Source organism: Trachurus japonicus, chromosome 22 (assembly GCF_045865225.1).
Source record: "Trachurus japonicus isolate A0001 chromosome 22, Traja_1.0".
Taxonomy (NCBI): Eukaryota; Metazoa; Chordata; class Actinopteri; order Carangiformes; family Carangidae; genus Trachurus; species Trachurus japonicus.
In genome coordinates this window covers 9,347,906-9,364,430 of record NC_140928.1, presented here as the reverse complement: position 1 = coordinate 9,364,430, position 16,525 = coordinate 9,347,906, and the positions used below count along the sequence as shown (strand labels likewise).

Here is a 16,525-nt window from a genome sequence, read left to right as displayed (position 1 = left end):
GGCAGGCGGCCTGGAATGAGGAGTGAAGGAGAAGCTGAAATGGTGCTGGGTGCTAATCTAAATCTCTGACTGGAGACTGAGAGATGATTAAGATCATTAAACACAATCTGGCTTCAAACACACTGCACCAACAACCACAGTCCCCGCAGGGTTCATTACCCAGGCCCGAAAAAACACCGCAAACCAGCCTTTTAATCAACATTTGTATTAAAATCTTATCTTTCTCAAGGAACGATTAAAAAGAAAAGAAAAAAAGCTGCAGTGTGATGGAATAATTTTAGCTGCCCCGGCTCCTTCCTCGCTTGTTTCAAGAGTTTTCTTATTTTAGTGATGGTATCTAAAAATACTCCGCAGATCACCCGACTTCTTGCGAGATAACGTCACCTGACTTAAGAAAACTCAGTTGATGTGCACCAGAAAAAAGTGAAATCACTCCACGAACTGTCAAAGCGCATGTTTTTGAGGAGGATGTCAAAAAAACGTCTTTTTTTTAAATGGAACACTTTCTAAATAATTTACAGCCTCATCCTCGGGCTCGAGGCGTACACACAGCCTGAGGTTTCTTGCAGGATTTAAAGTCATACATTAACTGTTCGAGTTGGCTCAGGAGAAGCTGTGACCCTTCTCCTTCTCGGTCCTGCAGAGTTGGACCACATGTCTGGATCTCCAGGCTATCAGTCCCGAAGCTGCTCCTGGCTGGAAGTTTCCTGGCACTACCTGATGATCTGTGCCAGGTTTTGGACAAAGATGCATGAACTGCCTTGAAGCCCTCCTGAAGTGGCATCCTTCCCAGATATTTTTTTTAATATTATTTTAGCTTCTCATATGAAGTGTTATTTCTTTTTTTTTTCACAGTCAAACTCAATATCTCAAACAGCACGGGTCCTATTTTTGTTAGAAGTGGGTACACGTTGCTCTGAAACTCTGTGTCCTCACCAAACTTATGACACTTCAACCAAAAGGTCAAAACTTTAAGAGGCAACAGATCATCCAGAGAGGTGAAGGTGTGTGGTGCTATTAAAGGACCCATATTACCCGTATAAGGTGAGATGTCCATGTCTTTTTTTTATCTAAAAGCTGGTCAAGGTTCTGTATATCATCAAAGTGCTCTGTCCACACATTCAAAACACGAGCCTTAAAACAAGCCAAGACCTCCTGTAACTTTGTGATGTCACAACAAAGCAGCCACCACCCTCACCCATGTCCCACCTGGGCCCATCAAACTTGAAGGACATAGTTTCTCTGTTTCTTTGTTTTTCTTTAACCTGAAATCTGCTTTATTTCTATTCAATCAAAAACAGTCAGCCAATCAGAAGACACACTCAGATCCCCCTCTCTTGTGATTGGCTCACCAACCAAGGAGATGTACTACACTACACTGACGTTATTTAGGCTACATCTTGTTATCTATGTCATAACAAAACTTCAACAAAACACCAGAAAAGTGTTATCAGACTAGCTCATAACAATATTTCCAAAGTGACAAATAATTCATTTGATTTGAATCTTGTAACTTAACCAATAAAAACACAATGGTGCTCATCCAATTCAGCAGATCTAAATACAGTTTCTGCGTCTCAGCTACCGGTTACGTTTCCTCAATGATGCTCTGCTGCCTGAAAACCACTCTCTACCTCATCAAGCTGAAGACAGCATTTTCTCTTTTTTAAAAAGCATAAAATTTGCTCCTCTGCTGCCGTGGTTCTGCATGAATAACAGGTAATAAATACCGTGGTGCCGGTTCACCCCTTGGGGTGGGGTGGGTGGGGGGGCTCATGGTGAGCGATTGTCTGTGTGCGCGAACAAGGTGGGAGGGAACAGATGCCATGTCAGCAGAGCAGACAGTATCAGAGCGCAGAATGTGATGGAGGCTGGAAGCACAACACACACACTATTTTTCAAACAGAGTGCATTCGGTTTCAACTCAGAGCTGACACACACACACACACACACACACACACACACACACACACACACACACACACACACACACACACACACACAGTCATGAATGTGTTTTGTGATTCTTTCTCTTATAAAAAAAAGAAAAAAAAGTAGAATTTGAAAGGGTAAACAAACAAAGACAGCGGCGGTGCTGCTTTTCAGTTTGAGGCTCTCTGAGGCAGAGTCACAAGGAGCTTTGCATTATTCAGCAGTGGCATCTTTGACTCATAGCCCCCCCCCTCTTCATGAGAAAGCATGCAGGCCAGTGCAGGCTGATTATAACAATAGATTAATATTCACAAACCAACTGTGACACAGACAGAGCCCGGTGGCATCTGGCCTTCTGTTCCCTGCAAAACCCAAACCAAGAGTGAAACCTGCTCCTTCCCTCCTCATTCAACACCTTATCTACCGGTATCCACGCTGACGCTCAACACAACCTATTTTGGAGACGTCACGGTGGCTTAATGCGCAATTTCTGCCCTAAATATGGCAGCTTTGTAGTTGTTATGCCCCCCCTCCCTCCCCTCCCTCCCCCTTAAGGCAACAGCATCCTCAGTGCATGACATCTTCCCAAAGCTGCTCTGACTCACAGAGCAAAATGTCAAGACAAAGGTTATCAGGCTTCTTCATTACTGCCACAGTGAAACAAACCTCTGGAGAGCGCCGCCTTCTACTTGTACATGCTGCAACACGTGATGTCGTCCGCTGACCTCCACAGGGTTTTGGACACAAGGCATCGTTTACCGCCTCGGGTGTCCCTATCTTGTCAGCTCGCCTCAAAAGCGCTCTAATCTTGATCCTGTGAGCCCTCGGAGACAACGCTGCACTGCACAAAATGCTCATCTCCGCGAGAAACTTAATCTGGTATTGATTGTTAGCATCTCATTTTTTCTGAATGCAGACAAGGAAATCTTCCAGCAACGTTAGATGATTGCACTTTCTTCAAAATGGGACGTCGACTTCTCGTGCGGTGGCGTTAAGGGAATAATGGTGCCGTGACCTCGACCCTTTTGGCATGAGTTTCACGATTAAAGCTAAACATTTGAAGAATCATTCCTGCTGCAATGGACATTTTTTGCAGTGTGCACGCTGCCCTTCGGCTGCCGGGGTCCTTGGTGTACTGTATGATAACCCTGCCCAGAGGAGCACAAGTGGAAAAAACAGCCATTCCATCTCTTTTCTGAATTCTCTGTCAAAAGCATTTGTTTGGGATTTCAAACAAAGACCATGATCTTAAACAGGGTGGCTGGTCAGACATCTATTATTTGTCTACAGCGGGCAGTGATGTCTCTTCCCTTCTAATGTGTTGTGGGCAGTCCTGAGTCCCCGAGCAGGCCCTTCTTGCAAACACAAATTGGTGGAACGATGCCAGAGAAAGATACTTTACACAAAAGACAAAAATTCACCCAGCCAGCACAGACCTTGCAGGACAGAGTGCAGATACATTACAGCTCCCCTCAGAGCGCTCTCCATTATCGAATTCATATAATCACAATGCTTCATTACCACTCTGAGTAAATAATAACAGAGGTGGCCTTTAACTGAGAGGGTTTTCTCGAATGAGAGGACAATTAGGGCTGCTTTCACGGGGCCCTCGCCTGCTATCTGCTTACACGATAAGGCTCCAATTCTATCATAATCTATTTGTCAAATCAGCCCTTTAAGTAGGAGTGCTCACATACCCTTCATGACAGCGTAACAAATTTTCCTCTAAAAATACACTCACAAGGGCACGCTGCTCAGATGTAAAAAAAAAAAAATATGTGTGTCAAGTGTGAGGGAACAAATAACATCTGTAGTCTGATTTGTTGCGCTATTCTTGTTATTGCCACTGATGAGAGAGAATATGTCACCTATTCTGAGCACAGACTTGGCTCTGTGTGATTAAAGCGACTTATTTTGTTTGTGCGTGCGTAGCTTAAACTGACATTTTAGGGGTAGTAATAATGACAAGCGTTGGCCTGACTCTGTGGAATAAATATCTTCAAAAAAAAGACATCATGCCTTAAGGGGGTATATGGGGTGGGTAGGTGGGTGCTTACCTTTTGGTGGGAGTAGGTGCCCCAGAGGACATGAGCATTGTGTCGTTCATGTTGTTGGCCACTGGTTTCGGCTGACTAAAAGACAAGATTAGAGGTCTTTAATGCTACACTGCAGAGGCCTGTGGTGCTTGTCACCAGGGAATGGAAGAGAGGCTATTTGCATTTTATTAATATTCATAAATCAGCGATCCTGACTTCAATTTAATCCAACTTCACAAAGGAGGGTGAGAAGGGGAGGCAGGCTGAGATGACAACAAACCACTGAGTGCCGTGCACGAGGCGGGCAACATGTTGTACACGAGTTAACTTAGAATTCTTGCGAAATAATTAACTTTTCTGGGAGAATGGCAATTTAGATGTTTTTAGGCTATTAGCTTAAACCTAATTAACATGAGCAAAAAGCAACAACAGCCAACAAGAAAATCTAATTAAACTGGAAGTCTGCGGAAAAAAAACAAAAAAACAGGAAAGGTGACATTGTGGGAGGTAATTTGTGGGAGTAAACAAAGCGATGGGGTCCATCTGGCGGCTGAATCAGTGGCCTCCGACGAAGCTCGATGCAGCCTCGGACCACAGAGTCTCATTAACGGATCAAAATATCTCCCTGCACATCTCAGGTGCTCTCAGCTTCACACTTCATCCGCCACAGAAAATCGCAGCCACTCACGACGGCACTTGATTTCCATGTCTCTGTAGTTGCATCTCCTCGATCTTGCACACAGTGTCTCCCTGTAATTATCAGCTCTGATCCCTATTGTAACAAACTGTTTTATTTAAAGCTCTCATTATCACATAAAAGGCAAAGCACTGAACAGCTTATAATGCTTATTTGTCCAATCAGCATTTCTTTTCTTTTTGCCAAATCAAACTATTTATATCCACATTGTGCAGAATATTGTTATCAGCATGAAGCACTGAGCCTTTCTCTTTCTACAATGTCACAAAGTGCCTCAACAGCATGCATTGTCTTTTCTGAATATTACTGTACCACTAAAAACAAAACAGATCCCCTGCATCACTAATTGTTCTCAAATAATTTGTTCACAAACTAAAGTAACACACTCTTTGTATTAATCTGGGTGCTCAAGGGGGTTAACATGTTCTTTTTTTAAAAGACATGCTGCATTCAAATTTCCCTCAGGACTAGCCCAACAGATCCAAAAGAAAACCACGGACGGTCCAACATGAGTAATTCATCAGCCCCAATTTTTAGTTTCGACGGCAATTAGCACAAACACAACCCTGCTTATTCTCATGTTTCATGCAATAAGAGAGAGAGACGACGGAGAAAGCAACTGTCATCACTCAAAGCTGCACATGTTGCCCTGTAGTCTCCCTCTGAAGCAGAGAAGTAAAAATGTTTGCCTCTCATTTAATTCTCATTATGTGACAGTAATCTCCCCCTGAAGCTGAGCTCCAGACAGAAGGCGAGACCCGAGCCATCACACTTACCTCTGTGAGGAGAGAAAGCACCTGCCTGGCTGGCAAAATACATCCAACTGCTGCTGTTGCCAGATGCCTAACCTGCCCTCAACTGAGCAGGCGAGCATCTCAATGTACTATACTGCTGCTGTCTCCAAGGAAACTCGGCGAGTCATGTGACTCTATGACGACGTAGATTTTCTCTCTCTCTCTCTCTCTCTCTCTGTCTCACACACACATACACACACACTTTCTCTCTCTCTCTCTATCTCTCCTCCTCTCGATCTCTCTGAAGCTCTCTGCTCCGACTCTGTCCTTTCACCTCTCGCTATCACACTCACTGGAAATTAGGGAAATGACATTTGCTCGAAATGCCTCAATTGCAACCTCTATGAAGATTAAAAAAAGAAGAAGAAGCACATATCCACTCTCACCCCTGCAGGAGATAAACATGCAGTCTATACTGTCATTGCATTTCCATACTGTGTCTGAACTCTTCCCCCATTACCTTCAGATAGTCACATAAGTCAAAGCTCTTCTCAGCTATCCGTCTATAAATAATCATCAGTCCTTTTTACGCAGAAGGGTGCAATAAAAAAGCGCTTCTTCTTACGTAAAAGCCTCTGAGTAGCCGTATTTCAATTCCCTCTAAAAAAGATTGGATTCATTCTAACTCATTCGCATCTGCAGCCCTGTGGCTGTCGGGCTAGAAGAGATGTTGATTAAGGACACACAGCTCTACGCACAGATATGCAGACGGTGTCCTGGAGGTCAAACAGAAGTGAGTTGACATAACATTTAGGGAACTACAAGATCAAAGTCTGCAATGCGCTAAGCCTCGTTCTACCTGTGTGCAGCAAATGACAATGTGGCACCCTTTCCTTGCACTTGGCAGCTGGCAGAGGTTCAGGGAGAAAATTAAGTCTGGTGGTGCTTCATACACACACACACACACACACACACTTGTACACACACATTCACCTTATTTCTGACAACGACGGATGCATGGCTGCCTTCAATCGCCCTCAGCCGGCTAAAAATAATACCCAAACACGAAGCATCCTCTCCTGCTGGCAACGGCGCTCCTATTTCCCTGCGAGGCTGTCAGTACCTTGGCCATAAAAACCCAATGGATCACGCTCACAGAAAAGTGAATTACATGCCTGCCCTCTCCCATTTTGATGACATTGATGGAATTTGCATTGACCCGCAGAATAAAAAAGATGTAAAACAGAGGAAGGCATTTTAAAATGTTAGGGGATTTCTGGGGGATTATATAGAGGGTGGAAAATCAGTTGCTAAATATTAAACATGGCACCGAGAATCAGACGCTAAAGTATGTGTTCCACATTAATGCAAAGTAAGGTGAGATGCCTATGTTTTTTCGACTTTCAGACTATTTCCATGCTTTAAGTCTTTTGGCAGAAGCGCTGCTAAGTCTGAAGGTAAGAAGGCGTATCATAGATTTAAAGTTCCTGAGACAGACGGTGCATCCCAAACCTATAACTCCTCTCCCAAACACAAATCCCCAAGAATCTCACTGACAGTTTGAGTGGAGGGGGAAAAATTCACAGCTCAGTTCGCTGTTAGTCTTTGCTTTCATATGCCAGTAAATATTTCAAAACAGCATCAGAATAGCTGCACTTTGTCTGAAGACGACGACGCGAGGGGCTGGTCATCGAGGAGACTCATGTCTGTTCGATTTGGAAGTTTTGATCAAACCTGACGCCCTACCCCGATTCTGCCATTATTACTCACTCACAGGCACTTAGTCGGTCCTCGCACATACACACACACACACACACACACACACACACACTTGAGAGACCACGCTGATGGATGTCTCCTGGTGTGCAACATGAAATAACACCTCTCCGCAGACAACATTCATCAGGATTGGCAACTGGCTAGTTTAGGAATAACAACAACACATTTCTCTCTGTGTTGTGTATCATCAATAAAATAGAGTCAAAGTAGAGTAGAATTGGAGGTTTGGCAGTTTCCCTGTGACTAATTATCTGAGAGATCCAGTTTGAGGGAAGATTTCTGCAGCCAGCAGGCAAATCAACATGGGAACGGTAGGCAGATAATTACAGTATTCACCCATAATTTCTCTGAAATCGAGTGTTAACAAATGGGAATTATTCCATTAGTGCCAGTTCTTCTACCTTATGGCTGTGTAGAGTGCAGAAGATTTACAATTTGAGTTAAAGAAGCAGTTCAGCTTTTTGGGAAACGTTTGCTTTATAGCTGAGAGTTAGAGGAGAAGGTCAAAGCCTCTCTCATAAATCAAATATGAAGCTACAACCAGCAACAAATTAGCATGGTATAGCATTACTTTCTACTTTCTAGCACCTCTTATTACCATGACATAGGTTAGATAGTTAATTTAATTAACTGTATAAATACATTATAGTATACATTTACTGTAGTTTTGTTTGTGGTATGCTTTCAGGGCAGACTGGAGGCTGCATTGAGTCGCTATTGGAAAGTCACAGGCAGAGGCTAGTTGCTTAGCATGATTACTTCATTTCTTCTAGACATGTGAGTTAACTGCTCTAAGGTCTACATACATATTTGGTGCTGATATTTTAATCAAACCTTGCGTACTGTTTTTTTGTTTTTCTATAGGTAGACAAATGAGATACAATATGCTAATTTGTCTGCTTTTAAGGTGCTGGTAGGTGGATTTTGTGTGAACTGTTTAATGTTTAGGATAAACTAAGATAACCAACCATCGGTTGAAGCTTCATACTGAACAGGTAAGATCTACTAAATGTTAAAATCTCATATAATGTGTCATATTCTGATCCAAATGAAATCTGTATCCATATGTGTATTTTGTGTATTTTGCTGCAGACACACATTCTTTGAAAATTATTTATAGGTATGTCATTCTCACCATTAAATATAGAACCACAATTGAGGGTGCCAGTTGCTGATGAATACTACATATTTTAGAAAGGTTTCTACATGTTAAACAGATATTTTCATTGCATGTTTGATACGAGGGGCTACGTAATTACCACACGCAAATAAATGAATGACTGTTTCTGGGACAACAAAAGTCATATTTTTCCATGGTCAAATAAAGAGATTTTTGGTAGATACCATCCCTGCATTAGACATAACAATGGAGACAGAGGGACCTACAAACAAGTCTCAGGGGTCAACAGTCACATCCATTATCCTAAAAGTCAGTGAACACACACACACTGCCACCACCCTGGAAATGCCATTTGCGAGAGCATGACAATGCACTTTGTCCATTAAAGTCTTAAAGGAGAACAAGACGACAAGAAATTCCTGGAATTTCTACCATAGAAGTCCATTTAGATTTCACAGAGAAATATATTGTCTGTTAAATAAACAGGAGGAGAAAATCTGGGTGATAAAAGTGCTAAAACTGTATTATATAAGGCAAAATCTAAATTGTACTTCTACCTGCCAGATAAATGTTTTGAAGTCCAAAGAATAATCTGAGATGTAAAGGACCAGAAGTATGTAGTGCTAAAAAATGAAAACACTCAGGAAAGTACAAGTATTTCAGATATGTGGAATAGGCCCTGCTTGTGCAAAAGTACATAGTCACTTTCCACCGCTGCAAAACTTACATATCTGTCTTTAAAAAAAAAATATTCAAACTGAATCTTTCATGGAAAAATCATTCAGAGAAAATGAATTACAATGAAAGGCCTTTGTGCAACAAAATCCAATATAACCAAGACCCCCAAATGGACCAAAGTCAATATTCTTTGGTCCTCCATCATTTGAAATAATCAACATCGTAAAAAAAAAAAGAAAAAACGACAGGGATTACTGCTTGTGGAGAGACATAATCCAAAAATAGTTTTAGCCACAAATTTTATTTTAATCAATATTAATCTACTTGTGTGATGTAATTTCATGCTAGACGGCCTATACCATGCGGGCTAATCCAATCGCCTCATCTCTCGGTCGGGGGAGAGAAAACATCCGGGTTGACAGCAGATTCTCCACGTTGTGATGAATTGTAAATTTATGCAAATGTGAACTTCATCTTAAATGCATAAGTTTGGGCACAATGCAGAAAAAACCCTCCTGCCACTGGGCTGAGCCTGAATATGAGAACTGATTTAAAGATGATGGTATATCACGCAGTAAAATCATACTGATGTATTAACGTTGCATCTATTTCTCTTGGCATTCACTGAGCTACTAACCCCCTCCGCCCCCACTCCCCCAGCCCCATGATGTAGCTCACGATCAATTACTCACTGACACTTGCCACCAGCAAGAGCATATACAGACAGCTTTAGATTTATGCTCGTGCCTGGAATATGGAGCAGGATTTTGTTATGAAATGTGTCATGAGAAATGTTGAAACTCCAACGAGAAAGTTGAGAGATTTCCATAGATCACTTTTTTTTAATCTGAAACCTCATCAGACTGTGTCTTGGTGGAGGCCGAAAGCGTCAAAGTTTCAGTGTGACAATGATGTGAAAAATATGAAGTGGCCTCAGCGATGTGGACTACTGCGGCTGCATCTCTATGGTGGAATTGATTATGGAAATCGTACCATTTTTCAACTGAAATGTAAATGAATGTGCAGGGTTTAAGACAGCAGCAGAATATAATGCATTTCCTATAATGACTTCGAGGAGCTTCAAAGCCCAGAGTGTGAGATTTATACCATCGTCCCCCCCCGTTTCATTGCCAACAGACTGATGAGGACGACTGTGCTGTTAACGGCCGAAGCCTCTGAGTCTAGCGTAGTATATCAGCATTTCCACGTTAGCAAATAATCAGAGGCTTGACATATTAGCTGGGACTCTATCAGTCATGTAGAAAGAGAGCGAAATGGAAAAGATGGAGGCAGTTACATGACGAGAACAGACTATAGATCATGAGCACACCGGGCCTTGCTGTGCCGTTAATCAACAGATCGGTCGGGTATCCCTCATTAATGACACAACGAGTGGTAACGAATGTCTTGTCAAAAGGGAATGACACTTACACAGTATGGGAGAGCTCCTGTGGTCTCTCGGCCTGCTCGGGGAACACAGGATGCGGCGGCTCTCCGATGGGGACGCAGCCTAGAGATTTACTGATTGCGTGGCTCAGCTTTTTGGCTGGAGACTTCTGTGAGGAGGGGCAGGGGGAAAACAAATTATTGTCACCTTGTCTGTTGTATCCGCTGCCGTCATCGTGTTGGAGTAGCAGAAACAGATTTAAGCCGCTTCAGAAGCCATTTACATAACTAGGTCAACAGTTTGTTTACTGTGTCAAAAGTGTGGATCAGCAGCAGCAGTTTGTGCACACTCAGGAAAGGCCTGTATCTGCTACTTCACAGGCAGCTTTGTTGGCGGCTGTAATCCAAACTGCCCTACAGCCTTAAATCTGTAATGCAGTTTGGCCATTATGCTGCATTCATGTCACATGGGACTCACGGGAAAAAATGTTTGCTATTGCAGACTTGTTTGTATAAGGGTTAAAAACTTGCACTGACAATATAACACTGTGTCCAATAAATAAAAGTTACTGTGCTTCTAAATACTGAATAATACTAAATACGAAAAACCAAATGATACCATCATTCATTTAAATTTTTGGTGAGTGATATTTTAACTGTCTTTCGCAACATTTCATTTGGACTCACTGATTAAATCTGATATCATCAAATCTGGCGTGTGCTTAAGGCGGGATGATCAGTGTTGCATGTTCCACCATTTAGGGAAAAATAGCAAATACATAAAATGAGCAAGAAATCAAGTTCCATGCGGGATTTGTTGTCAGGGGAAACATCTCATATATATGCAAATATATATGCATAACACAGCATTGTTTTCAAATGCTTTTACGTGATAAAGAGGGAAATTCCCTCAAAACCATGTCCACTGTGCAAACATTTCTTCCCCTGTGGACGAAAAGACATTCTCAAAATATGCTGAACATAACAAAACAAGAACACCAACGACATGAACATTTTTATTTGAATAGAAGAAAGTGTGCAATAAGTGACACTATCTCAGGTCTCAGGGGGGGCCGATCCACTCCCATCTGTCAAGAAGGGGTTGCCAAATATTTTCCCTTGTTGATAGGTGTATATCGAGGTGGGGAGGCACTTTTGCCAGTTCTTTGACTCATAGAAAATAGGGTTTCTGCAAAATTCACAGTTTGGCTGAAAGTGTACAGAGAGAAATCAGCTACTATTTCTGAGTGGGTCCAGAGTAATTCTTTTTTTCTTCTTCTTTTTTTAAGCTTTTGACAGGTAATCAAACATGTGAGCAAAAGAGTTTCAGGTTTTAAGCAGGACCAAAGCCTGTGAGTGAGTGTACCTACTTACTTCCTGTTTACGTTTCTCACAAAGAGGCAACATCCCCAGGATAAAGGCAGAGAGTCTGGATTTGCAATAACAGGTTCTATGCACAACTTTGAATTGAATGCAGGGGTGTCTGGCATTAAATTAAAGAAAAAAACAAGAAAGAAAGAAAAAAACGGTGTGTCCTGTTAAGAATTTCCTGCCATAGTTCCTGCAGCACATTCCTGTGGACTTCCTGTTCCCAGACTACTTTTAGATTATCAGTAGATATCATGATAGAAAGTCACAGAACCCTTTACACCAGGTTGATTGTTAAGGATCTGATCAAAAACGTCACATCTAAGCCCATTGGCTATATTTAGTATGTTCAATCACAGGTCGTTTCCTATTTGAAGGTACCTGTAGAGATCATTATGGCCTAATGGACACCCAGTATTGATAAAAAAGAACGATTTTCCATTCTTAGATTACAGTTTTGCTTCCAAGCACACAGTATTATTTAAGTGCTGATTGAAACTGACAGCTACTCGATTCAATTCAGTTACCACAATTCAACTAATTTTTACAGCGGTGAAGGGGCAAAATGTGTTGAGCCAACAAGGTAGAAACGAGAGCGAAATCTGAGGGAGACGCAAATAAACTGCAAATGTGTCCGTGATGCATTTATATTAAACATTTTATTTATTATATTCTTCTATACATGTATGAATTTTAATGTGATGTGAAATGTGCAAGAGAAATAAAATTGCTTTGCCCACACAGTGCATACAAATATAGTGAACTTGGTTGCAGATAGGAAGTGACACAGCGCTGGGCTCCTAAATGAGCAGTCACAGTTTCTGTGGCCTGTAGTACAGCCGCATAATCAGAACAGAGGTGAATTGAAAACGCTGCCAAATGTTAAAACCAAAAACTGCAGATGGTTTTAAGAGCTGGTAACCAGATGACATGGTGAACAATGTCACAGATGTGTTTCATAGACATTTGAATTACACCAATTTGTCACGAAAACATCCAGAACAGATTAAACCTAACCTTCGTGATAAATGTCGTCATGTTTTCATATATTTCAGACATTTTTGTCTTTCATGCACTCGGGCAAGTCTTTCCAGTCCCGAGGCTTCATAACCAGTCATTCTCCTCTGTACAAAAAAAAACGAGTGGGAAGGGAATTGGATTTGGGATTCAGTGCATATGACTTTCCTTGTTTCGATTTATAACAGAATGATCAAGCTTCGGGGGAATGCAGCAACACAGCGGATTCAATCAATACAATTTAATTTGCCAAAATGACTAATACCCCATAAAATCTCTCTTGGATTGCTCAGAGAGGACAGGAAATGTAGGAGGACGGTTGAATAGTCCGCTATGTTGTAAAATCATTCTCATGGAGAGATATTGACTTTTGAGTTGTTTAGGAAGAGGGAAGCAACAAAAACTGAAAGTGATCAGGATTTTTTGTCTTACCCAAGATGAGTGCTCCTTCATCTGGTGCTGGTTGCTATGGGGACCATTAGCATGGCCACGCCAGAAGCAGCTCTGACAAAGCTGGTAGCCATGGCACTGTTGGCACCGATACCGGAAACCCATCATGCTCTCGCTCCGGCAATATGAACATTCCACCGGATGGAAGACTGAGCGGAGAGAAACGACAACAAACATGATCAACTAATGAACTACCGTTAATTTTTAAACATTAAACCAGAGGTTCCTTCACTTTTTGGCTTGTGTGTGATAAGATTGTCCAAAAAAAAGTCAAGAAAATGACACAAATAATTCTGTATCAGAAGTTTCTTTTAGACTATTTCCCTCTAATGGACTATTTTTACACTGCAACAATGGTTCTTACTTACTTATTTAAGATAAAGACTGAATACTTCTATTAAAAATACACAGAGAACAGATAAAGTTAAGAAGAAGTTAAAGTCTCCCTTTATCGCAACAACATCTGTCATGAAAGATTAGATCATTTTTACTTTTTCTTTGAGTCACTTTGTTGAAGCTCTTCTGTGAAAGCCGCTGTGAATGTTTCAACAATTTATCTGTTACATTCAATTTTTATAGTAAATCCATTTTGACTCCCTGTTAGTAGTTTATACCACCATATAAAAATTAATTACAAACCAATCTAGGTATTTTTCTACTAAATGACAATTTCTGTTTCTTTGAATTATTTCTTTGTCCCCTCTGTCAATTTTATTAGGTCACACTTGGTTGTAAATGTTTAACTAGTTGGAAAACACGGTTCATTTCATGTCATTGGACAATGTCAATTTCAAATGAGTTAAATGAAGAACTTCAATGTTCAACAGTTCAGTTGAGTTCATCTTCTACTCAATGAGCCCACATCCAGACCAGAACTTACCATTTTCAACATTAGCCAGTCGGTGCATGAGTGGCAGCCACACGAGACATTGAGGAGGAGGATCTGCCATCAACACATCCAAAAATGTGTTCAGCATGATCTTCTTCTAGATACAAACACAAACATACATGAGTCCAGCGAGAAATGCATCATTATTAACATTTAGAAGAAGAAGTTCAAATATCCTACCTGCTGAGGAAAGCACGTCCGCACCGAGTGCTCTGTGTAGCCGAATGAAGGGCCCTCGAACACGGCTGTGGGCAGCTTCAGCACCTCCCGAAGAAACTGATCAAACTTCGCAAACACCATGACTCCACTCGAGTCCGAGATCTGCGAGAAAATATCTGAGAGACAGCAGCTGTCAGACTTTATTCTCAGCAGCAACAGACTACAAACAGGCTTTCCAATATTTCTGTGCTGATCCACAGTGTGTATGTTCATAAGTTAATTTTTACAGTCTATGGTTAATACATGCAGTGTAAATAAATACTGCATATGTGTTCCTACAGTGCCCCTGTGTGGTTAAATTGAGCAACTACATTAGTTGACTTGGAAAAACACTGCATTTTCAACTAACCAGGAAATCAAATTTTAGAGAAGATATCTAATTTGCATTTACTCTTCTGAGGTGTTACGTTACATAAGGTTGTCAAATATGTACTTACAACGTAGTTTGTCCACAATTTTCCCTCCACACATTGTTGCCAGCATTGCTTTCATTGAGAAAACTGTCAACTTCCCATGGCTTTCACTGCATGGAGAAAGAAAATACACTTCATTAGTTGACTATAAGTGACGTTTGAAAGAAGAAAGAAAAGAAAATTTAGATGCAATAAATTCCCCTGACATTCAGGAGTTTTGCTGCTACAGCCTCACTTTGACTTTACGTGACTTTGGCTTTAACTGATGTTAACTATGTTTTACATTCTCCATTGTATTATTGTCACTTTGCCTTAAATGACAAGTGTTTGCTTTGATAAATGTTAACAGAGAAATATTTCACATTTATGAACTTTACATAAAAAATTATGTTAAATTGAAAAGTATGCTTAATTTTCTAATTTTATTGTATACCCTTTTGTGCAGAACCTTCAATTAAAATGTGATTATTGCCGAGATCAAACATTTAAAAGTTGTGAAGAAACATTTGTACTATGATAAATATAACATACAGCAATTTGCATTGAGCAGCTTATGAGTGAAACATATTAGTTGTGTCCATTGGGGCCTGAAATGTCAAAAATCATGAACTGATCTTTAAATCACGTTTTAATATGTGATATTCAGGTCATTATCAGTCTGCCTCAAGACCCTTTAAAATCTTTTCAACTTGCCAAGAGAGAGCAGCTCTTTCATTTCAGATTCATTTAGCTCTGGCTTCCGAGCAGAGGTACATGAAAGCTCTTCTGCCTAATTCAGTTTGGACCTCAGGGACAAGATAGTGAAACCACTTCCTGTGATCACAGTCAGTCATTTCCACAAAGTTTCCCAGAGATACGGCAGCATGAATAATAACGGAGCAGGACCAGGATGACCTTAGTGAATGGGATCTATGAATGGACAGGGCAGGCAGCCAATCAATCCGAGCGCACGGGGTGCAATAATGAGAGAGAGCTTTACTGTCAGTAATAAACCTCGGAGCTCCGGGATGCACAGTGTCTCGGGCCTTGAGCGCAGAGCACGCATTAAGAGGACAGATATACAGTAAAGCATCACCAAGGAAACTTGAGCTGATACTGCTTTTTCTATCTGTGGTATGATGGAAACAGCCAAAAGATCTGAATTCATTCCAACACCAGGCGATTTTACAGGCTGTAGCTACTATTGAAAGTGTCCATGTGGACGTTTTAGCAACCTCTGAGGTCTACAATTTAAATTACCACATGGACAGTATTTATTATTTAAAATTGACAATGTATGAGCCAATAAAATATCATAGACAAATTCAGTACTTCACCAGAATTTAATCTCTGGCAGTGGAAAGAGAGATTGGAAACAGCATTTAGACCCATGTTTTTTTTTATTTTTTAAATAAAACACTGGAGCTGTATTTTACAGGCCTGCAATTTCCTATTTTTCCCAAGAAGAGGGAAAAAGGCAATTTGACACTGATTATAGGGGAAACAGAATCTGAGGTGACAACTTGTTTTTGTCCGACCAAACAGCCCAAGCCTCAAGGATATTCGAGTTGGTGGATGTTAAGACAAGGGAGCGCAGCAGATAGTCACTGCCACATATTATTTGGGGGTATTTTTGTTTGATAAAGAATTAATTAGTTGAAAGAAATCTCCTTGAACTGCAGAAAATCACTTTGCTCTGGGGCTCTGGGACTCCAATGCATGCATGCGATCAAATTGCCCACGTTTGTTTGCACAGTTCTTAGTGTGAGGTTTAAAGTAAGTAACTTTTTACAACAGTAACAGCAACGACTGTGGGCAACAGTGGAGA

General features: G+C 41.0%; 1 protein-coding gene across 9 annotated transcripts in view; it reads right to left on the bottom strand.

Annotated features, from left to right (window-relative positions):
- dtnbb (dystrobrevin, beta b) overlaps positions 1-16,525 on the bottom strand; it is a 32,893-nt gene that overhangs the window by 11,541 nt on the left and 4,827 nt on the right. For 3 of the 9 annotated variants that reach the window (XM_085766832.1, XM_085766836.1, XM_085766833.1), the window contains exons 6-11: positions 14,743-14,828; positions 14,267-14,421; positions 14,078-14,183; positions 13,180-13,346; positions 10,408-10,532; positions 3,990-4,064 (exon numbers count right to left, since the gene is read on the bottom strand). In XM_085766832.1, coding sequence (XP_085622958.1) covers positions 3,990-4,064; positions 10,408-10,532; positions 13,180-13,346; positions 14,078-14,183; positions 14,267-14,421; positions 14,743-14,828 — 714 coding nt within the window. The remainder of the gene's footprint in view (positions 1-3,989; positions 4,065-10,407; positions 10,533-13,179; positions 13,347-14,077; positions 14,184-14,266; positions 14,422-14,742; positions 14,829-16,525) is intronic. The other 6 variants (XM_085766837.1, XM_085766840.1, XM_085766835.1 and 3 more) reach the window with 5 other exon arrangements.